The sequence below is a fragment of the Nerophis ophidion genome, linkage group LG07, assembly GCF_033978795.1.
Source record: "Nerophis ophidion isolate RoL-2023_Sa linkage group LG07, RoL_Noph_v1.0, whole genome shotgun sequence".
Classification (NCBI taxonomy): Eukaryota; Metazoa; Chordata; class Actinopteri; order Syngnathiformes; family Syngnathidae; genus Nerophis; species Nerophis ophidion.
The window spans coordinates 35,717,749-35,741,094 of NC_084617.1; the positions used below are offsets into that span (position 1 = coordinate 35,717,749).

The 23,346-nt window shown below is 45.4% G+C and overlaps 1 protein-coding gene across 1 annotated transcript in view; it reads left to right on the forward strand.

The window, feature by feature from the left end:
* LOC133556299 (collagen alpha-1(XXVII) chain B-like) overlaps nt 1–23,346 on the forward strand; it is a 202,646-nt gene that overhangs the window by 97,289 nt on the left and 82,011 nt on the right. Inside the window, exons 14-21 of the mRNA XM_061906106.1 lie at nt 2,237–2,290; nt 4,271–4,315; nt 4,395–4,448; nt 6,771–6,815; nt 7,148–7,201; nt 7,277–7,330; nt 21,725–21,778; nt 21,843–21,896. Coding sequence (XP_061762090.1) covers nt 2,237–2,290; nt 4,271–4,315; nt 4,395–4,448; nt 6,771–6,815; nt 7,148–7,201; nt 7,277–7,330; nt 21,725–21,778; nt 21,843–21,896 — 414 coding nt within the window. The remainder of the gene's footprint in view (nt 1–2,236; nt 2,291–4,270; nt 4,316–4,394; nt 4,449–6,770; nt 6,816–7,147; nt 7,202–7,276; nt 7,331–21,724; nt 21,779–21,842; nt 21,897–23,346) is intronic.

The window sequence follows — 23,346 nt, forward strand, 5'->3', positions numbered from 1 at the left end:
CAGTGGCTTATTTTATTTTTCGAAGTTTTTTTCAAAATTTTACCCTTCATGGACTATCCCGAAAAAAGGCTTTAAAGTGCCTGATTTTCACAATCTGTGAAGCCACGGCCCATTTTCCTTTGACGTGATCCAGTGATGCCAATACAAACAAACATGGCTGATAGCACAGCAAGATATAGCGACATTAGCTCGGATTCAGACTCGGATTTCAGCGGCTTAAGCAATTCAACAGATTACGCATGTATTGAAACGGATGGTTGGAGTATGGAGGCAGATAGTGGAAACGAAATTGAAGAAGAAACTGAAGCTATTGAGTCAGTAGCTACTGACGCTATTCGGCCATGTCTGCCTTAGCATCGCCGGTAAAATGTGCAGACCAAACGATCGGGACTTTCGCATCATGTGACGCTAGAACAACTTAAATCCGTCGATTGGTAGGTGTTTGTTTGGCATTAAATGTGGGTGGAGGGAAACGATGGAAGCAAATACAGCTACAAATGTACATACAGCTAGCCTAAATAGCATGTTAGCATCGATTAGCTGGCAGTCATGCCGCGACCAAATATGTCCGATTAGCACGTAAGTCAATAACATCAACAAAACTCACCTTTGTGATTTCGTTGACTTTATCGTTGGAAATGCATCTGCAGGATATCCATACATCTCGGTGCCATGTCTGCCTTTGCATCGCCGGAAAAATGTGCAGACCAAACGATCAGTTGTTGGCATCGATTAGCATTCCGTGCTAATCGATGCACATTCTACGTAAATCAACTTGAATCCGTCCCTGATCGTGTTGTTACACCCTCCGACAACACACCGACGAGGCATGATGTCTCTAAGATACGAAAAACAGTCAATAAAACGTAAAATAACAGAGCTGATTCGACTTGCTGCGTGTAATGTGTTTGAGAAAATGGCGGATTGACTACCTAGGTGACGTCACGTTCTGACGTCATCGCTCCGAGAGCAAATAATAGAAAGGTGTTTAATTTGCCAAAATTGACCCATTTAGAGTTCGGAAATCGGTTAAAAAAATATATGGTCTTTTTTCTTCAACATCAAGGTATATATATTGACGCTTACATGGGTCTGGTGATAATGTCCCCCTTTAAAACTTGCTCATATGACACATGTGCATACAGACAAGGTAGACTGCAATCCTTTCACAGAAGCTTTAAACCAATTTAATGTAACAAGAGTATTAAGTTGAATATTCAATTGTAAGTTATTCCAAGCCTTCGGTGCTTAACGTTTTTTTTTTATTAAATGTGCTTTTCATGATGGTATCCTTACATCAAACTCAAATTTTTACTGCATGCCTTTGGTAAGTGCCGGAGTGAGAAGAGGCTTTAAAATAATTAGCTTATGCTTACTTTTACTACATGCCTTTGGTAAGTGCCGGAGTGTGAAGAGGTTTTAAAATAATTAGCGCATGCTTACTTTTAACGCATGCCTTTGGTAAGCGCAAGAGTGAGAAGAGGTTTTAAATTAATTAGCGCCCCGGCGGCAATTCAAGGAAATACGGTATCTTGTCTTTTCAGTCCATTAAATTGAATATAAGTTGAAAAGGATTAGCAAATCGTTGTATTCTCTTTTTATTTACCATTTACACAACGTACCGACGTCACTGGTGTTGTAGTTTGTATATTTACTATTACAACGACACTCCTGGGTTAAAGTTTCTTAGACTCCTCTCATGAGACAAAGTCTGGCCCAGCATGTGTTGCTGATCAAACTCAGACATTTGTTGGCATTTCTGGAAAGAGGAAACATTTTCCACACTTCCTGTGGGCTTCATGTTGCACCAATTACTGCTATTGATCAGCCAAATGTTCCACATCAGATGTCTTTTTAAATGAAATGAACTTAAGTTTGTTAGGTCTTTACCCAAGATGCTGGCTGACCTTGGCTCGTGTCCTCGGGTCTTTTGTTCCACCTTCATCATGGCGTCCGCAGCACCGGGGAAAAAAAGCTGCAGTAAGCATTTTGTGGGCCAAGCAGCTTAATTCCACCACATGGGCCCGCTCTGGTGGTCAAGTGCACACTATTGGAACATCTCACCAGTCTTCCAGACAACCAAGCGAGTCAAATGGGATCTGCTGAGATTTCATTTGCGAACTTCCTAAAATTTGACAAACTACATCACATTGGAGTGAAGAAAGCAGACAATAAGAATGAGAAATAATTCAGTCAGTTCCTCTCTACTTACTTAACAACTGTGTCGTCTGCTCAGGGCTTTCCTGGAGACTTTGGAGAGAGAGGACCTCCTGGCCCGGACGGCGACCCTGTAAGTTGTCATGTGTGAGGTGAAACAATAGGACAACAGTACACACAATACTGTAATAGTACACAAAGTACAGTATTGGTTGTTGTGTGGCTAATATTAGCATGCCAGCAGTTTTGCTGTTATAAACATCCGCAACAAATTACGTTACTTGACACATGTTAGCATTTTTTTTTTGTCAATTTTGCAGTTATACACCTCAGGCTCAGTACTTGATGCATGCTAACATTCGCATGCTAGCATTTATAGTTCATTTTGCAGATATACAATGTCGAGTCATATATTTTTGTACCCGACGCATGCCGAAGTTAGCATTTCAACATACTAACATTAGCATGCTAGATTTTCTTTTAGTAAATTTAGCAGATACACACCACCAAGTCATATGATTTGAGACTTGACGCATTCAAGCGTTTGTAGCACATTTTGCAAATATACAATGCTGAGTCATATAGTTTGGTACTTGACACATGCTAAAGTTAGCATTTCAGCATCCTAAAGTTAGCATTTCAAGACGATAACATTAGCATGCTAGCTTTTTCTTAGTTAATTTAGCAGATATACACCTCTGAGTCATAGATTTTTGTACTTGACGCATGCTAGGTTTTTTGGCTAATTTTGCAGATATACAATTCCGAGTCATATATTTTGGTACCTCATGGATGCTGAAGTTAGCATTTCAACATACTAACATTAGCATGCAAGCTTTTCTTTAAGTAAATTTAGCAGTTACACACCTCCAAGTCATAGATGTTGGTACTTGACGCATGCTGAAGTTAGCATTTCAGCATGCTGAAGTTAGCATTTCAGCATGCTAAAGTTAGCATTTCATGATGCTAACATTAGCATGCCAACTTTTTAGAGTTAATTTAGTAAATATACACCTCCGAGTCATAGATTTTTGTAGTTGACGAATGCTAGCATTTCTAGCAATTTTTGCAGATGTACAATTCCGAGTCATAAATTGTGGTACCTGACCCATACTGAAGTTAGCATTTCAACATACTAACATTAGCATGCAAGGTTTTCTTTTAGCAAATTTAACAGTAACACACCTCCGAGTCATTTATTTTGGTACTTGACGCATGCTGAAGTAAGCATTTCAGCATGCTAAAAATAGCATTTCAGCATGCTAACAACATTAGCATACTATCTTTTTTAGAGGTAATTTTGCAGATATACACCTCCGCGTCATAGAATTTTGTACTTGACAAATGCTAGCTCTTCTTGTTATTTTTGCAGATATACAATTCCGAGTCATAAACTGTGGTACCTGACGTATACTGAATTTAGCATTTCAACATACTAACTTTAGCATGCAAGCTTTTCTTTTCGCAAATTTAGCAGTTACACTCCTCCGAATCATTCATTTTGGTACTTGATGCATGCTGAAGTTAGCATTTCAGCATGCTAAAGTTAGAATTTTGCTAACATTACCTTGCTAGCTTTTTTTTGTTAATTTCGCAGATATACTGTACACCTCTAAGTAATAGATTTTTGTACTTGACGCATGCGAAAGTTAGCATTTGAGCATGGAAACATTAGCATGCTAACTTTTTCAAAAGGGAATTTAGCAGCTATCTATATACCTCAGTGTCATATATTTTGGATAAATAATACTTTATTCATCCCACAACGGGGGAATATACTGTGTTACAGCATCACAGGGCATTTGTGCGTAACTGTGCCAGTTTGTATGTACAGTCCAAATGTGCCAATTTAACGGAGGCCAGCCAGTCTGACTGGGCTATGTGTACCTTGGTAGACCTCACTCCCTGACAACCTCAAGAGCAGTGCTGGCTATCGAGTTGATAATCCGGACTTTTAGCTTGGTAGCAAGCACTCTCGTCTCACATGGTAACGACCAAGGTCTGAGTCTCTGTGTCCAGAGTACCAAGTGCTGAGTCAGCATGCTCCAAACTGAAATGAACTAGATTCACTTGGTCTCTGTGGGCCTAAATCATTTGCATGTCCTCTCTTAAGGGTGACCTTGGTGCTCCTGGGCCATGCGGAGTCTCCGGTCTCCTTGTAAGTGGCTCTTAAGCTAACTAACTTGCTATTTAAGCAGATTTTCTTTATCTGTCCTTCCTGCCTGTACTTGATAAAGGGCGACATGGGTCCTGCAGGTGACCTAGGCCTACCAGGACCACCAGGACTCAAGGTAAACACTCTAGGAAAAGGAGTGGGGATGTAACAGTATTGTGCTCTCAAAATCCTCACAACAATGACGTGATGAAAACTTGGTGAGTGTGTTTTTTTTCTGGCGCGTTTGTGTCGGTGAGAACATTGTTTTTCTACTTGTGAATATTTTGTTGATTGAAAAAAATATTTGTTATACTTGCAAATATTTTTTTTCAATTGAAGAAAATAGTTGGTATGCTTGAAAATATTTTTTTTTTTGTAGAAAATTGTTTTAATACTTCTAAAACGTTTTGTTTAATCAAAAAACATTGTTTCTATACTTGAGAATATTTATTTCTTGTAGAAAATTATTTTTAAAACTTGCAAATATTTTTATTTTACATGTAGAAATGTGTTTTATACATACACATATTTTGCAGAAATTTAGTTTTTACTTGCAAATCATGTTTTACTTAACTTTTTACTAGTTGTTATACTTGCGAATTATTTTATTTTTCTTGTAGAAATGTGTTATTATACTTAAAAAAAATCTTTTAATTGAAGAACATGTTTTTTATACTTGCGACTCATTTTATTTATTTGTAGATCATTGTTTTTATACTTGTGAAACGTTCTTTTAATCGAAGAACATTGTTTTTCTCCTTTAAATATTTTTTTCATGCAAATATTTTCAGGTTACTTGTAGAAATGTGTTTTTTACTTTAAAATATTTTTAATCGAAAAATATTGTTTTTACATTTTTCTAATTGAAGAAAATATTTTTTATACTTGCAAATATTTTTTTAAATTGAGGAAATTATTTTTATACTTTAAAATATTTTTTTTGTTGAAGAAAATTGGTTTTATACTTGCAAACCATTTTTTACTAGTAGAAAATTGTTTTAAAATGTGCTAATATTTTTATTTTACTTGTAGAAATGTGTTTTTATACCTAAAAATCATTTGTTTTTAATTGAAGAAAATTGTTTTTAAACTTGCGACTCTTTTTTTTTTTGTTTGCATTAAATTGTTTTTATACTCGCAAATATTTTTTGGGGCAGAAAATTGTTTTATTACTTCTGAAACATTTTCTTTAATCGAAGAACGTTGTTTTATACTAGCAAATATGTTTTTAATTGAAAAAATTGTTTTTATACTTGAGAATATATTTTTCTTGCAGAAAATATGTTTTAAAACTTGCAAATATTTTTATTTTACATGTAGAAATTTGTTTTTATACATACACATATTTTTTTTTAATTTGAAAAACATTTTTTTTAAACTTGCGAGTCGTTTTTTTGGCTTGCAGAAAATTGTTTTTGTACTTGCGAATATTTTTTGGGCAGAGAAATGTTTCAATACTTCTGAAACATTTTCTTTAATCAAAGAACATTGTGTTATACTAGCAAATATGATTTTAATTGAAGAAAATTGTTTTTATACTTCAGAATTTTTTTTCTTGTACAAAATTTGTTTTATACTTGCAAATCTGTTTTTACACTTGCGAAAGAAATTTTGGGTAGAAAATTGTTTTAATACTTCTGAAACATTTTTTTTTAATCAAAGAACATTGTTTTCCATCCATCCATCCATCCATTTCTTACCGCGTATTCACTTTGGGGTCGCGGGGGGCGCTGGTGCTTATCTCAGCTACAATCGGGCGGAAGGCGGTGTACACCCTGGACAAGTCACCACCTCATCGCAGGAGAACATTGTTTTATACTTGCAAATATGTTTTCAATTGAAGGAAATTGTTTTTATCCTTGAAAATATTTTTATTTTACATGTAGAAATGTGTTTTTATACATAAAAATTATTATTTTGTTTTTTGAAGAACATTGTTTTTAAACTTGCGACTCATTTTTTTGGCTTTCAGAAAAAAAATGTTTATACTTGTGAATATTTTTGGAGGCAGAAAATTGTTTTAATACTTCTGAAACGTTTTCTTTAATCGAAGAACATTGTGTTATACTAGCAAATATGTTTTTAGTTGAAAAAAATGTTTTTTATACTTTAGATTTTTGTTTTTGTACAAAATTAGTTTTATACTTGCAAATAATTTTTTTTACTAGTAAAAAACTGTTTTAAAACTTGAGAAAGCATTTTTTTAATAAAGAACATTGTATTATATTTGTGAATCGTTTTGTTAATCAAAGAAAATTTTTTTATACTTAAATTGCGAATTGAAAAAAAATGTTTTACTTGCGAATCGTTGGGCGTGAGTAAAAATATTCTTGTGTGTTTGTGAAGTTTGTCAGTAATTTCCCTCCATATGGTCCTATCAGACTTTGATATCGTTGCATCCCTAAAAAAACGTGTTTTGGCCTGTTAATTCTCAGCTATTTGTCTCTTTGCTTCCAAGGGAGTCCAGGGAAACCCCGGTGAAGCAGGACTGAAAGGTGATAAGGTGATCTGCAGACGTACTTCTCACACTAGTAGACTAAAGAATACTCTTTGGTGCAGGGACTAGACTAGAAAGTGCACTTGTAGAAGTAACCTGAGCCGTCTTTAACGTCACAACCAATATGTTTGAAAGCCATACATTGGTATGAAGACCTGCCCTTTGGCTGAAGTTCCAAAAACACAGCTGACCAATAAATATTGACTTTGACATTTTAGATGACTTGCATGTGTTGCAGCCACAAAAGCATTTATAATGTCTCTTACTTCACTGACTTGTCTGTGTAGACATTTTTAGTGGTTCACTGTTGCCGTGTCATTTCTTTCTTGATATCTCAGGGCGATGTCGGCGTGCCGGGAGAGCCAGGTGAGGCGGGCTTCCAAGGGGACCAGGTATGTTTGTCCAGTCGCCATCTTTGTTGTTTATCCACCTATTGACTTTCAAGTTGTATTTTGCTTGTGTCACAGGGCAGTCAGGGTTCACCAGGGCCACCAGGACCTTCTGGAAACCCAGGACTTCAGGTGAGAACCAGGGGCGTCACTAGACCTAATACTGTACTGGGGCACACCTGGAGCACAAATAATTCATGTGAGCGTGCAAAGCGCGCAAGCAAAAACCTTTTTAGCACTTATTTATCATAAAAAATACATAAATGGTGCTTTAAACTATGAAATCATATCAGATTATGTTGTATGGATATTTGATTAACCACCTGAAATTAACTAATGCATTTGACCTACTTGTGCACTTTTTTACTACGGACTTCTAAACTGCTACTGGTAAAAGCAAAAAGGAAGAGCAATGAATCTTTTTTAAATATATATTGCAGTAATCATCTGCACATTTAACATCTACAAAAGTAAAACAAAAAATAAAGCACCCCTACATCTCTGGGTTGTTTTATATTATTTAATTTCCATTTATGGCAATGTGGCTTATCTGTCACGCGTTCGGCGCACTTGTTGCGCGGAGTTGCCACTTCGTGGATGCACACACTACCAGTCAGCAGGATTGCAGGTAAGAATATGTTTTAATATAATAAAACAAAAGAACACTGGTGCAAAAAAGGAGAAAAACAAAGCGCGTGCCAATGCACGGAAAGCTAATGCTAAAAACGTAGCAGGAAACAGAAAACATTAAACGACGTGCCACACGCACGTGAAGCTAAGGCGGAACTTAGCACAAAATAATCGAGGGCAGAAGGATACAAAACGTGACGTGTTGCGAAAAGCAAGTAATGGACCGAGGACGAACTGAGGAATCAGGTGGGCTTAAATACACAAATAATAATCAACAACAGGTGTGACAGGAGCCCGTGAGGAGGAGCACACAACGTTGCCATGGTGACTAAACAAACGGGGAAGTGCTCAAACACAAGGAATCGGCAGAGTCCAGAACTAAACATGAACAAAGACATATAAGCGGCAAAACAATAAACGATCCGCATACCGGATCGTGACACTACCCCTCCCCCAAGGGGCAGATCCCAGATGCCCCAAAAATCCCGAAGTACAAACCCCCCCACAACTAGACAGTCCAAAAGAGAAGAGAGGGCGGAGGGAGGACCTGGTGGAGGGCTGACAAGTCCTGCATCCTTGACTCCACCAAGGACACCACATGCAGCGGCGGCGGGTGGGACGCCGCCACCACAAAAGTCTAGGCGGGCGGGCCCGCAGAGGCCACATCCGTGGCTGACGAGGGCCAGGGCGCGTCCTGCGGGGAGGACGCCCTGGGAAGGGCCACCACCGTGGCCGGCGTGGGGGTGGAAGCACCCGCTGAGGAGGACGCCCGGGGTACGGCCACACCCCTGGAGGTGGAAGCGCCCTGCGAGGAGGACGACCTGGGCACGGCCACACCCACATCCGACGCGGAGGGAGATGCGCCCGGCGCGGTTCCGGACCTGATGCTCGGCGTGGACCCGGGCGCCGACATCGACGTCGACTCGGGCGTCGTATTGGACGTTGACTTGGACATCGTCTTGGATTCGGGCGTCGTTTTGGAGACCGATTTGAACGTCGACTTGGACTTGGACGTTGGCTTGGAGGCCGGCTTGGACTCTGACTCGGACTCGGAGGTCGGCTTGGACTCTGACTCGGACTCGGAGGCCGGCTTGGACTCTGACTCGGACTCGGAGGCCGGCTTGGACTCTGACTCGGACTCGGAGGCCGGCTTGGACTCGGACTCGGAGGCCGGCTTGGACTCTGACTCGGACTCGGAGGCCGGCTTGGACTCGGACTCGGAGGCCGGCTTAGACTCTGACTCGGAGGCCGGCTTGGACTCGGACTCGGAGGCCGGCTCGGACTCGGACTCGGAGGCCGGCTTGGACTCGGACTCGGACTCGGAGGCCGGCTTGGACTCGGACTCGGAGGCCGGCTTGGACTCGGACTCGGAGGCCGGCTTGGACTCGGACTCGGAGGCCGGCTTGGACTCCGACTCGGAGGCCGGCTTGGACTCGGACTCGGAGGCCGGCTTGGACTCCGACTCGGACGCCGGCTTGGACTCCGACTCGGACGCCGGCTTGGACTCCGACTCGGACGCCGGCTTGGACTCCGACTCGGACTCGGAGGCCGGCTTGGACTCCGACTCGGACGCCGGCTTGGACTCTGACTCGGACTCGGAGGCCGGCTTGGACTCTGACTCGGACTCGGAGGCCGGCTTGGACTCGGACTCGGAGGCCGGCTTGGACTCTGACTCGGACTCGGAGGCCGGCTTGGACTCGGACTCGGAGGCCGGCTTGGACTCTGACTCGGAGGCCGGCTTGGACTCGGACTCGGAGGCCGGCTTGGACTCGGACTCGGAGGCCGGCTTGGACTCGGACTCGGACTCGGAGGCCGGCTTGGACTCGGACTCGGAGGCCGGCTTGGACTCCGACTCGGAGGCCGGCTTGGACTCGGACTCGGAGGCCGGCTTGGACTCGGACTCGGAGGCCGGCTTGGACTCCGACTCGGAGGCCGGCTTGGACTCCGACTCGGACGCCGGCTTGGACTCCGACTCGGACGCCGGCTTGGACTCCGACTCGGACGCCGGCTTGGACTCCGACTCGGACTCGGAGGCCGGCTTGGACTCCGACTCGGACGCCGGCTTGGACTCCGACTCGGACTCGGAGGCCGGCTTGGACCTTGACTCGGAGGCCGGCTTGGACCTTGACTCGGAGGCCGGCTTGGACCTTGACTCGGAGGCCGGCTTGGACTCCGACTCGGACTCGGAGGCCGGCTTGGACTGCGACTCGGACTCGGAGGCCGGCTTGGACTCCGACTCGGACTCGGAGGCCGGCTTGGACCTTGACTCGGAGGCCGGCTTGGACCTTGACTCGGAGGCCGGCTTGGACCTTGACTCGGAGGCCGGCTTGGACCTTGACTCGGAGGCCGGCTTGGACCTTGACTCGGAGGCCGGCTTGGACTTTGACTCGGAGGCCGGCTTGGACTTTGACTCGGAGGCCGGCTTGGACTTTGACTCGGAGGCCGGCTTGGACTTTGACTCGGAGGCCGGCTTGGACGTTGACTTGGACATCGTCTTGGATTCGGGCGTCGTTTTGGAGACCGATTTGAACGTCGACTTGGACTTGGACGTTGGCTTGGAGGCCGGCTTGGACTCTGACTCGGACTCGGAGGTCGGCTTGGACTCTGACTCGGACTCGGAGGCCGGCTTGGACTCTGACTCGGACTCGGAGGCCGGCTTGGACTCTGACTCGGACTCGGAGGCCGGCTTGGACTCGGACTCGGAGGCCGGCTTGGACTCTGACTCGGACTCGGAGGCCGGCTTGGACTCGGACTCGGAGGCCGGCTTAGACTCTGACTCGGAGGCCGGCTTGGACTCGGACTCGGAGGCCGGCTTGGACTCGGACTCGGAGGCCGGCTTGGACTCGGACTCGGACTCGGAGGCCGGCTTGGACTCGGACTCGGAGGCCGGCTTGGACTCGGACTCGGAGGCCGGCTTGGACTCCGACTCGGAGGCCGGCTTGGACTCGGACTCGGAGGCCGGCTTGGACTCCGACTCGGACGCCGGCTTGGACTCCGACTCGGACGCCGGCTTGGACTCCGACTCGGACGCCGGCTTGGACTCCGACTCGGACTCGGAGGCCGGCTTGGACTCCGACTCGGACGCCGGCTTGGACTCTGACTCGGACTCGGAGGCCGGCTTGGACTCTGACTCGGACTCGGAGGCCGGCTTGGACTCGGACTCGGAGGCCGGCTTGGACTCTGACTCGGACTCGGAGGCCGGCTTGGACTCGGACTCGGAGGCCGGCTTGGACTCTGACTCGGAGGCCGGCTTGGACTCGGACTCGGAGGCCGGCTTGGACTCGGACTCGGAGGCCGGCTTGGACTCGGACTCGGAGGCCGGCTTGGACTCGGACTCGGAGGCCGGCTTGGACTCCGACTCGGAGGCCGGCTTGGACTCCGACTCGGAGGCCGGCTTGGACTCCGACTCGGACGCCGGCTTGGACTCCGACTCGGACGCCGGCTTGGACTCCGACTCGGACGCCGGCTTGGACTCCGACTCGGACTCGGAGGCCGGCTTGGACTCGGACTCGGAGGCCGGCTTGGACTCCGACTCGGACTCGGAGGCCGGCTTGGACCTTGACTCGGAGGCCGGCTTGGACCTTGACTCGGAGGCCGGCTTGGACCTTGACTCGGAGGCCGGCTTGGACTCCGACTCGGACTCGGAGGCCGGCTTGGACTGCGACTCGGACTCGGAGGCCGGCTTGGACTCCGACTCGGACTCGGAGGCCGGCTTGGACCTTGACTCGGAGGCCGGCTTGGACCTTGACTCGGAGGCCGGCTTGGACCTTGACTCGGAGGCCGGCTTGGACCTTGACTCGGAGGCCGGCTTGGACCTTGACTCGGAGGCCGGCTTGGACTTTGACTCGGAGGCCGGCTTGGACTTTGACTCGGAGGCCGGCTTGGACTTTGACTCGGAGGCCGGCTTGGACTTTGACTCGGAGGCCGGCTTGCACCTGGACTTGGACTCGGAGGCCGGCTTGGACTCTGACTCGGAGGCCGGCTTGGACTTTGACTCGGAGGCCGGCTTGGACTCTGACTCGGAGGCCGGCTTGGACTCTGACTCGGAGGCCGGCTTGGACTCTGACTCGGAGGCCGGCTTGGACTTTGACTCGGAGGCCGGCTTGGACTTTGACTCGGAGGCCGGCTTGGACTTTGACTCGGAGGCCGGCTTGCACCTGGACTTGGACTCGGAGGCCGGCTTGCACCTGGACTTGGACTCGGAGGCCGGCTTGCACCTGGACTTGTACTCGGAGGCCGGCTTGCACCTGGACTCGGACTCGGAGGCCGGCTTGGACTCCGACTCGGACGCCGGCTTGGACTCCGACTCGGACGCCGGCTTGGACTCCGACTCGGACGCCGGCTTGGACTCCGACTCGGACTCGGAGGCCGGCTTGGACTCCGACTCGGACGCCGGCTTGGACTCTGACTCGGACTCGGAGGCCGGCTTGGACTCTGACTCGGACTCGGAGGCCGGCTTGGACTCGGACTCGGAGGCCGGCTTGGACTCTGACTCGGACTCGGAGGCCGGCTTGGACTCGGACTCGGAGGCCGGCTTGGACTCTGACTCGGAGGCCGGCTTGGACTCGGACTCGGAGGCCGGCTTGGACTCGGACTCGGAGGCCGGCTTGGACTCGGACTCGGACTCGGAGGCCGGCTTGGACTCGGACTCGGAGGCCGGCTTGGACTCCGACTCGGAGGCCGGCTTGGACTCGGACTCGGAGGCCGGCTTGGACTCGGACTCGGAGGCCGGCTTGGACTCCGACTCGGAGGCCGGCTTGGACTCCGACTCGGACGCCGGCTTGGACTCCGACTCGGACGCCGGCTTGGACTCCGACTCGGACGCCGGCTTGGACTCCGACTCGGACTCGGAGGCCGGCTTGGACTCCGACTCGGACGCCGGCTTGGACTCCGACTCGGACTCGGAGGCCGGCTTGGACCTTGACTCGGAGGCCGGCTTGGACCTTGACTCGGAGGCCGGCTTGGACCTTGACTCGGAGGCCGGCTTGGACTCCGACTCGGACTCGGAGGCCGGCTTGGACTGCGACTCGGACTCGGAGGCCGGCTTGGACTCCGACTCGGACTCGGAGGCCGGCTTGGACCTTGACTCGGAGGCCGGCTTGGACCTTGACTCGGAGGCCGGCTTGGACCTTGACTCGGAGGCCGGCTTGGACCTTGACTCGGAGGCCGGCTTGGACCTTGACTCGGAGGCCGGCTTGGACTTTGACTCGGAGGCCGGCTTGGACTTTGACTCGGAGGCCGGCTTGGACTTTGACTCGGAGGCCGGCTTGGACTTTGACTCGGAGGCCGGCTTGGACGTTGACTTGGACATCGTCTTGGATTCGGGCGTCGTTTTGGAGACCGATTTGAACGTCGACTTGGACTTGGACGTTGGCTTGGAGGCCGGCTTGGACTCTGACTCGGACTCGGAGGTCGGCTTGGACTCTGACTCGGACTCGGAGGCCGGCTTGGACTCTGACTCGGACTCGGAGGCCGGCTTGGACTCTGACTCGGACTCGGAGGCCGGCTTGGACTCGGACTCGGAGGCCGGCTTGGACTCTGACTCGGACTCGGAGGCCGGCTTGGACTCGGACTCGGAGGCCGGCTTAGACTCTGACTCGGAGGCCGGCTTGGACTCGGACTCGGAGGCCGGCTTGGACTCGGACTCGGAGGCCGGCTTGGACTCGGACTCGGACTCGGAGGCCGGCTTGGACTCGGACTCGGAGGCCGGCTTGGACTCGGACTCGGAGGCCGGCTTGGACTCCGACTCGGAGGCCGGCTTGGACTCGGACTCGGAGGCCGGCTTGGACTCCGACTCGGACGCCGGCTTGGACTCCGACTCGGACGCCGGCTTGGACTCCGACTCGGACGCCGGCTTGGACTCCGACTCGGACTCGGAGGCCGGCTTGGACTCCGACTCGGACGCCGGCTTGGACTCTGACTCGGACTCGGAGGCCGGCTTGGACTCTGACTCGGACTCGGAGGCCGGCTTGGACTCGGACTCGGAGGCCGGCTTGGACTCTGACTCGGACTCGGAGGCCGGCTTGGACTCGGACTCGGAGGCCGGCTTGGACTCTGACTCGGAGGCCGGCTTGGACTCGGACTCGGAGGCCGGCTTGGACTCGGACTCGGAGGCCGGCTTGGACTCGGACTCGGAGGCCGGCTTGGACTCGGACTCGGAGGCCGGCTTGGACTCGGACTCGGAGGCCGGCTTGGACTCCGACTCGGAGGCCGGCTTGGACTCCGACTCGGACGCCGGCTTGGACTCCGACTCGGACGCCGGCTTGGACTCCGACTCGGACGCCGGCTTGGACTCCGACTCGGACTCGGAGGCCGGCTTGGACTCGGACTCGGAGGCCGGCTTGGACTCCGACTCGGACTCGGAGGCCGGCTTGGACCTTGACTCGGAGGCCGGCTTGGACCTTGACTCGGAGGCCGGCTTGGACCTTGACTCGGAGGCCGGCTTGGACTCCGACTCGGACTCGGAGGCCGGCTTGGACTGCGACTCGGACTCGGAGGCCGGCTTGGACTCCGACTCGGACTCGGAGGCCGGCTTGGACCTTGACTCGGAGGCCGGCTTGGACCTTGACTCGGAGGCCGGCTTGGACCTTGACTCGGAGGCCGGCTTGGACCTTGACTCGGAGGCCGGCTTGGACCTTGACTCGGAGGCCGGCTTGGACTTTGACTCGGAGGCCGGCTTGGACTTTGACTCGGAGGCCGGCTTGGACTTTGACTCGGAGGCCGGCTTGGACTTTGACTCGGAGGCCGGCTTGCACCTGGACTTGGACTCGGAGGCCGGCTTGGACTCTGACTCGGAGGCCGGCTTGGACTTTGACTCGGAGGCCGGCTTGGACTCTGACTCGGAGGCCGGCTTGGACTCTGACTCGGAGGCCGGCTTGGACTCTGACTCGGAGGCCGGCTTGGACTTTGACTCGGAGGCCGGCTTGGACTTTGACTCGGAGGCCGGCTTGGACTTTGACTCGGAGGCCGGCTTGCACCTGGACTTGGACTCGGAGGCCGGCTTGCACCTGGACTTGGACTCGGAGGCCGGCTTGCACCTGGACTTGTACTCGGAGGCCGGCATACACTTGGACCTTGAGGTCGAGCCCGGCGTGGTGCTGGCGTGGGAGGTTGGCGTGGTGCCGGCGTGGGAGGTTGGCGTGGTGCCGGCTGGGAGGTTGGCGTGGTGCCGGCGTGGGAGGTTGGCGTGGTGCCGGCGTGGGAGGTTGGCGTGGTGCCGGTACTGGGATTAGCCTTAGCCGTGGACTTGGCGTTGGAGGTTGACGTGGTGCTGGCACTGGGGCAGGTGGCTTGTCTGTTGACGCGGGCGGAGCCAGCGGCAAGGCAGGCAGCAACCTCAATGGAAGGAGGTCCGCCTGTGCCACTGACACGCCATCAGCCTTGCCCCCCCCCCTCAGGAAGCAGATTCCAGATGCCAGATGGAGTTGGTGGGGGGGGGTTTTGTGCGAGCTTGGATGCAGTCGAGGGCATGGGAGGGTGGGCGCTTGGAAGCCTGGGAGCTGGCCTTGTGCGTGTGCGCCGCACGCGTCCCTCAGGCAGATTTACAGCAGGTGCCGGGGAAGAAAAACCACATGGAAAGCACCTGGCAGTCGCTGCTGAGGGGAAAGCCCTGCACTCCTTTTGTGCACGCCCCTGCGCGGCGCCTGGCCGCCGCTGGAGTCCTCTCCTCCTGGGTGGTGTGACGTCACCGCGCGGCGTACAGCGCGCTGAGGGGAATGTCGGGGTGGCTTGAGACTGGGAGCGAAAGCGTTCCTCCGCGTCCGCTATCCTCGCCATGAATAGCTCCCAGGCCACCACTGCTTCGGCCGGGAGATCCTCTTCCGGCAGTTCAATGTCGTCCTCGCTCTCCCATGGACAAGAGTCTGCTCGGAACTCCCAGAAGATCTCCGATTTTTCCTCATCGGAGAGGAACACCTGTTCTTGCTGGGGCTGGAGGAGTGCGAAGTGGCTTTTAGCTCGGTCCATTCTGTCACGCGTTCGGCGCACTTGTTGCGCGGAGTTGCCACTTCGTGGATGCACACACTACCAGTCAGCAGGATTGCAGGTAAGAATATGTTTTAATATAATAAAACAAAAGAACACTGGTGCAAAGAAGGAGAAAAACAAAGCGCGTGCCAATGCACGGAAAGCTAATGCTAAAAACGTAGCAGGAAACAGAAAACATTAAACGACGTGCCACACGCACGTGAAGCTAAGGCGGAACTTAGCACAAAATAATCGAGGGCAGAAGGATACAAAACGTGACGTGTTGCGAAAAGCAAGTAATGGACCGAGGACGAACTGAGGAATCAGGTGGGCTTAAATACACAAATAATAATCAACAACAGGTGTGACAGGAGCCCGTGAGGAGGAGCACAAAACGTTGCCATGGTGACTAAACAAACGGGGAAGTGCTCAAACACAAGGAATCGGCAGAGTCCAGAACTAAACATGAACAAAGACATATAAGCGGCAAAACAATAAACGATCCGCATACCGGATCGTGACATTATCCTATTTCAGATACACAAAACTATAAAATATACACAAAACAATAAACCCACAGTAGTAGAATAAATGAACAACTGTTGTGTGTCTGCTCAGGGAATCATTTTTGGAGAAGTAAACTGTAACGTCTCGTTTTCATTTCTGCAAAGTAGTCCATCACTCTGGACAGACATGGAAATATTACAGTAACTGTTATACAGTTGACCAGTGGTTCCCAACCGCTGGGTCGTGACATAAAAGTGGATTGTGTGTCATTTTCAGTGAGTCGCAGTCAGATGTGTGCATGAAAAAAAAAAGTTTAGGGAGAAAAAAATCAAATTGTGGCAACAAAACCAGATATTTTTAGCCATTTTTCAAGTTACTTTTAGTGAGTATTTCAGCAAAAGGCAAACCGACTAACAAGTTGGAGGAGGACTCAGGACAGACATGGGAATATATTTTTAAAAAATCTAAATGGGGCAACAAAACCCGATATTTTCTGCCATCTTTCTGAAAACAAATACAGAAATGTTACTATTTTTTTTAGAAACAAAACCAGATGCTTTAGCTGTAGCCATTTTTCTGGTGACAAAACAAGATTATTTTAGTCAAAGTCACACCGATTAACAAGACAAGTCTACTGTGCTATTTTTCTGTGAAATAAACTTGAATGATTTAAAAATTTGGCTCACGACTTGATGATATGGAAAAAGATTTTTCTTCCTGAAGATAAACCATTTGAGAAGCACTCAACTCACACATGCTTACTCCAAATCATCATTGATGCAGAACCAGCAGACAATAACCAACATTATGTTTCATGTTCATTGGAAATTCCCCCGACAGCTCGTACAGCAAATGAATGTTTGTCTTGATACAAGGAATAACGTTAGCTAACTTAGCATCAACTTAAGACAATGATGTTGCCTAGCTAGCTAGGACTTCACTTACATCTCTCATTCCTGCTGCTTCTTCTCTGCTGCGGGCGAATAACTTTCTTAAATCCATCTAGGAGTTACAGTTTGAGTCAAATCAAAATCAAAATAATATAATTAACAAATTGTTGTTGGCTAACGTTACCTACCTCAGCAGTGATTCGCAGCGTCTCTCTCTCTCTCTCTCTCTCTGTCTCTCTCTCAACAAAAGTCTCGATCCACACGTGAATAAATTACCATATTAATCAGCCATGTGTCATTGTTACGTGGAGTGAATACAGTAGCAATCAATTACCATACTAAGTAGTATGTGCGCTGTTGTCTATGTTATGTAGACTTAAAACTCTGAAGCGTTTTTTTTTATTGGTGAAATTTTTACTGGGGCACTGCAGATCAACACTGGGGCACGTGCCCCAATGAAATATGTCTGGCGACGCCCCTGGTGAGAACTAAAACTTCAAGCAGTTTGAAGACTCTTGAGTCAACCATAGATCAATGTTTCATCCATGGTTGGCTTGGTGGTACATGTCTGAAACAACCCACCAAGATTCTGTGTAATTCCACTGAAAGACGTACCAAAGTACGACTCTGAAATCTGCTGTCGTTTCCAAATCTACCAAATTGACCCCCAAAAATTTGATTTATTTTTGTCTCAAAAACAGTCCGAAATGGACGTGTCCAATGTTATACACGTAAAGTGGTGGTTCTCAATGATTCTGTTACCTCCTCCTCACTAGGAAGAAGTAAACATTTCGCTCCAAAGAGTGTTATTGTCTATGAAATTGTTATAAGTACGCCTCTGCAAAAATGGTATCCTTATTAACATGAAAGAAAACAAAAAAATAAATAGAGATTAACATATAACAAAGAATAATTTGCCCGAATGCATCTGAAATCCAGCACCCCCCTGCAACCCCAAACAGGACAAGCGGTAGGAAATGGATGGATGTATAGATGGGTGTTTATTAGTCTACTCTGTAACAAAAGAAAATTACCCCCTTATTTTAAAGGATAAAACATTTTTTGACAGACTTAAACCAACCAAAAACATATATGCAAATAAAATGAACCTGATTCGCAAGTATAAAAACTAATTTCTTCAATTAACAAAACGATTCACAAGTATAAAAACAATTTTCTGCAAGTAAAACAATTATTGGCAGGTAAAAAAACACATTTCCAAAAGTAAAATAAAAATATTCGCAATTATCAAATTGAAAAAAGTAATCCTTATTTAAATGATAAGAATAAAATTACTGAAAAACTACAATTATATAAACTAAACAAATAATATTTTTCAAATTGATCAGCAACATGAATTTAGCAGCACTATAAATATAATAATTTATCTACTAAACAAAAATAAAATATATACTTTTTTCTTTTATCAAAAGTCAGGAAAAATGACTACAATTTTGTAGTGAGCTTTTCCAAGCATGATAGTGATAAAACCTGTTACCCAGGGTCACACACACACTATTTGAAAAGGACTCATTTAAACCAATACACACATGCGACTTGAAAAGATACAGGAACTGACTTGGTCTCAATGATTGAGCTTATGTTGGGCCATGATCCAATATTGATATTTGATAAAGGTACGATATCAGCAACATAATATGTATCGTGTTTACTTGTGCAAAGCTGGACAGCCAGGTAACATCTAAAATGTCCTCCAATGAGCACTTACACAGACAAAGTCTCCAAGGTAATATGAAGAATCCAGTAACAAATGTGTCCGCATCATACAACTTACTTCGTACTGAGCTTAACTTAATAAATTGTGTTTTGTTCTGTGTCAGAAAAATAACTTCAATTTGAAGAAAACATTAGTCGGGCTGCAGCGATTGGTCGACAATAAAATTTGTCGACGATAATTATTTGTCGAACAATATTCGACTCGTGTTTTTCCCGGCGGACGTGGGTCACTGGCAAAAAAACAGCCAGTGATGTAATGTAAAGTGTGAGGATGTTTCCTCTTATTCTTGTTAAAAACATGAATCCTTGCCCGGTTTGCCTTGTTTTTATGTCAGCACGTCTGTGATACGCCAGCCTTTAAAGACATGATGTAGGACATTTGGAGAGGGAAAATCTTGGTCAGAGTGTTAGCTTTCTATCTCGCTAGCTTGCTAATAAGAGTGAGTCCAAGTTATGTGAAAAATAGCTTAAACTATCATTTTAGTCAAAATCAGCCAGCTAAGCTTTGTTTACATCAATTTAAGTACCCTTTAAAGCAGCGTCCATTTGCAATGTGGTAAAAAGAGACTTTAACAAACGCACACCAAATCGTGCAAACACACACGCGCACACATTCCGGTATTTGCTACCTTCTTGAGACCGCCGAAAAATGCCTACCTCTTTAGAACCACCTTTTCTAGATATATAAAGATGTGTATTTACAACATTAATTATATACACATACTATGCAAATATAAAAAAGGTAAGCTTTTAGTATTTTTTTTTGTTGATCTTTTTTGTTTGTAATTGTTTTTTAATCTTCCTTATTTACTTCAAGTTATTACAGTATGTCTCTATATACATATTAATTTATTCTTTAAATAAAATTTGACCAAAGGGGAGCATTTCAATTTCTACACACATTTGTTATTTCATATGTTGACCAGTGGGGGAGCACTTTTCAAACGGACACAGTCAATTTGAAAAATCCCTCCTTTTTGGGACCACCCTCATTTCGATAGTCAAATTATTGTTGACTAAGTGACTATCACAATAATTGTGAGTCTAAAGGTTAATGTGTATTAAAGTAAGACATTTATAATCCGATTAGTCGACTAATCGTTAAAATAATTGTTGACTCAGGGATTGTCAAAATAATTGTTGGTCTTAAGGTTAATGAGTATTAAAGTAAGGCATTTATTATCCGATTAGCCAAATAATCCTTAAGAAAATCGTTGACTAATCGACTATCAAAATAATCGTTAGTCTTAAGGTTAATGTGTATCAAAGTAAGGCATTAATTATCCGATTAGTTTACTAATCATTAAGATAGTCGTTGAATAATCAACTATCAAAATAATCTTTAGTCTTAAGGTTAATGTGTATTAAAGCAAGGCATTTATTATCCGATTAGTCAACTAATTGTTAAGATGATAGTTGACTCAGCGATTGTCAAAATAATTGTAGTCTTAAGGTTAATGTGTATTAAAGTAAGGCTTTATTATCCGATCAGTCAACTAATCCTTAAGATAATTGTTGACTCAGCGATTGTCTAAATAATCGTTAGTCTTAAGGTTAATGTGTATTAAAGTAAGGCTTTATTATCCGATTAGTCGACTAATTGTTAATATATTCGTTGCATAATCGACTATCAAAATAATCGTTAGTCTTAAGGTAATGTGTATTAAAGTAAGGCATTTATTATCCGATTAGTCAACTAATCCTTAAGATAACTGTTGACTAATCGACTATCAAAATAATCGTTAGTGTTACTGTTAATGTGGATTAAAGTACGGAATTTATTATCCGAATAATCAACTAATCGCTAAGGTAGTCGTTGAACAATCGATGATAAAAAAGTATCCTTAGTTTTAAGGTTAATGTTTAATAAAGTAAGGCATTTATTATCCCATTAGTCGACTAATCGTTAAGATAATTTTTGACTCAGCAATTGTCAAAATAATCGTTAGTCTAAAGGTTAATGTGTATTAAAGTAGGCTGTATTTACCCGATTAGTCGACTTATTGTTAAGATAGTCGTTGAATAATTGACTATCAAAATAATCAATAGTCTTAAGCTGATGTGTATTAAAGTAAGGCAATTATTATCCGATTAGTCAACTAATCCTTAAGATAGTCGTTGACTAATCAACTACCAAAATAATTGTTTGACTTATGGTTAATCTATAAATCATTTATTATCCGATTAGTCGACTAATTGTTAAGATAGTTGTTGAATAATTGACTATCAAAATAATCGTTAGTCTTAAGGTTAATGTGTATTAAAGTAAGGCATTAATTATCCTATTAGTCGACTAATCTTTAAGATAATTGTTGACTCAGCAGATGTCAAAATAAATCGTTAGTCTTACAGTTAATGTGTATTAAAGTAAGGCATTTATTATCCGATTAGATAATCGTTGCCTTATCGACTATCAATATAATCGTTAGTCTTAAGGTTAATGTGTATTAAAATAAGGCTTTATTATCCAATCAGTCAACTAATCATTGAGATAGTCATTGAATAATCGACTATCACAATTATCGTTAGTCTTAAGATTAATGTGTAGTAAAATAAGGCATTTACCCCAAAAATTGGCCCTGTTTAACTCCGGGTGTCTCCACAATTTGTTCACTAGCGATACGATACCTGTATATAATATCTGTAACTGATATTAATCCGATATGATCACATATTTTGTAGCCTGGAAAGTTAGCATAAGTTTGATCAAGTGACACTTTTCAATGTTTTTTGGAGGATTGTGCCAACTTGAGGTGTGCTTCATGATGCAACTTCAGTCGTCTTCTTTGCGCTTCAGGGTCAAGCAGGCGACAAAGGCCCTGATGGTTCAGCCGGCCCCCCCGGCCTGGAGGTGGGATGACCACTATCATATCAGAGTTATTAATGGTGACAATGTTAAGATGGTTCTCTTACAGGGCTTCCCAGGGGATATCGGCCCACCGGGTCAGAACGGCCCAGAAGGACCAAAGGTTGGTTGGTGGTCTTTGAAATTACCACATATATATATGTATTTAAGTGTGTGAATCGCGATATGGCCTAAAAATATCAATACATTAAAAAAAGGCCATATCGCCCAGCCCTAATAAATGTGTATATATATATATATATATATATATATATATATATATATATATATATATACATACACACACACACACACTTACCTACATACATACATCCATATATACAATGTATATATGTATGTAAACATACATACATTGTATATATATTTATATATACAATGTATGTATGTAAACATACATACATTGTATATATATTTATATATACAATGTATGTATGTAAACATACATACATTGTATATATATTTATATATACAATGTATGTATGTAAACATACATACATTGTATATATATTTATATATACAGTATATATATAAATATATATACACATGTATATACCGATGCATACAAATATACATATAAATACATACACACACACACATATATATATACATATATATATATATATATATATATATATATATATATATATATATATATATATTTATATATATATATATATTTATTAGGGGTGTGGGGAAAAAATCGATTCGAATACAAATCGCGATTCTCACGTTGTGCGATTCAGAATCGATTCTCTCTTTTTTTTTAATAAATTTTTTTGTAATTATTATTATTTTATTTTTAATCAATCCAACAAAACAATAGTACAGCAGTACCATAACAATGCAATCCAATTCCAAAACCAAACCTGACCCAGCAACACTCAGAACTGCAATAAACAGAATAATTGAAAGGAGACACAAACACGACACAGAACAAACCAAAAGTAGTGAAACAAATATTAATATTATCAACAACAGTATCAATATTAGTTATAATTTCAGCATAGCAGTGATTAAAAATCCCTCATTGACATTATCAGTAGACATTTGTAAAAAAAAAAAAAAAGAACAACAGTGTCACAGTGGCTTACACTTGCATCGCATCTCATAAGCTTGACAACACACTGTGTCCAATGTTTTCACAGAGATAAAATAAGTCGTATTTTTGGTTCATTTAATAGTTTAAACTAATTTACATTATTGCAATCATTTGATAACACATTGTCCTTTACAATTATAAAAGATTTAAAAATATATATATAATACTCTGCTAGCATGTCAGCAGAGTCAGCATGTCAGCATACAATTCTGCGATGATACAACAAGATATACTGGACAGCAGCTAGTTTTTCAAAGTTTCAATCAAACAATGATTTCATATTAAAAACAACTGACATTGACACACAAAAGTGCTAAAACGTAGTACCCTTAAGTACTGGTATCGATTCCCAGGTACTGTATCGGTTCAAATGGTTGTATGTGATCAAGGGAGTAGGTTTGATTTTGAGATTGGTGGGGACACAAAAGTGCTCCAAGGCAGCACTCTGAAAGTT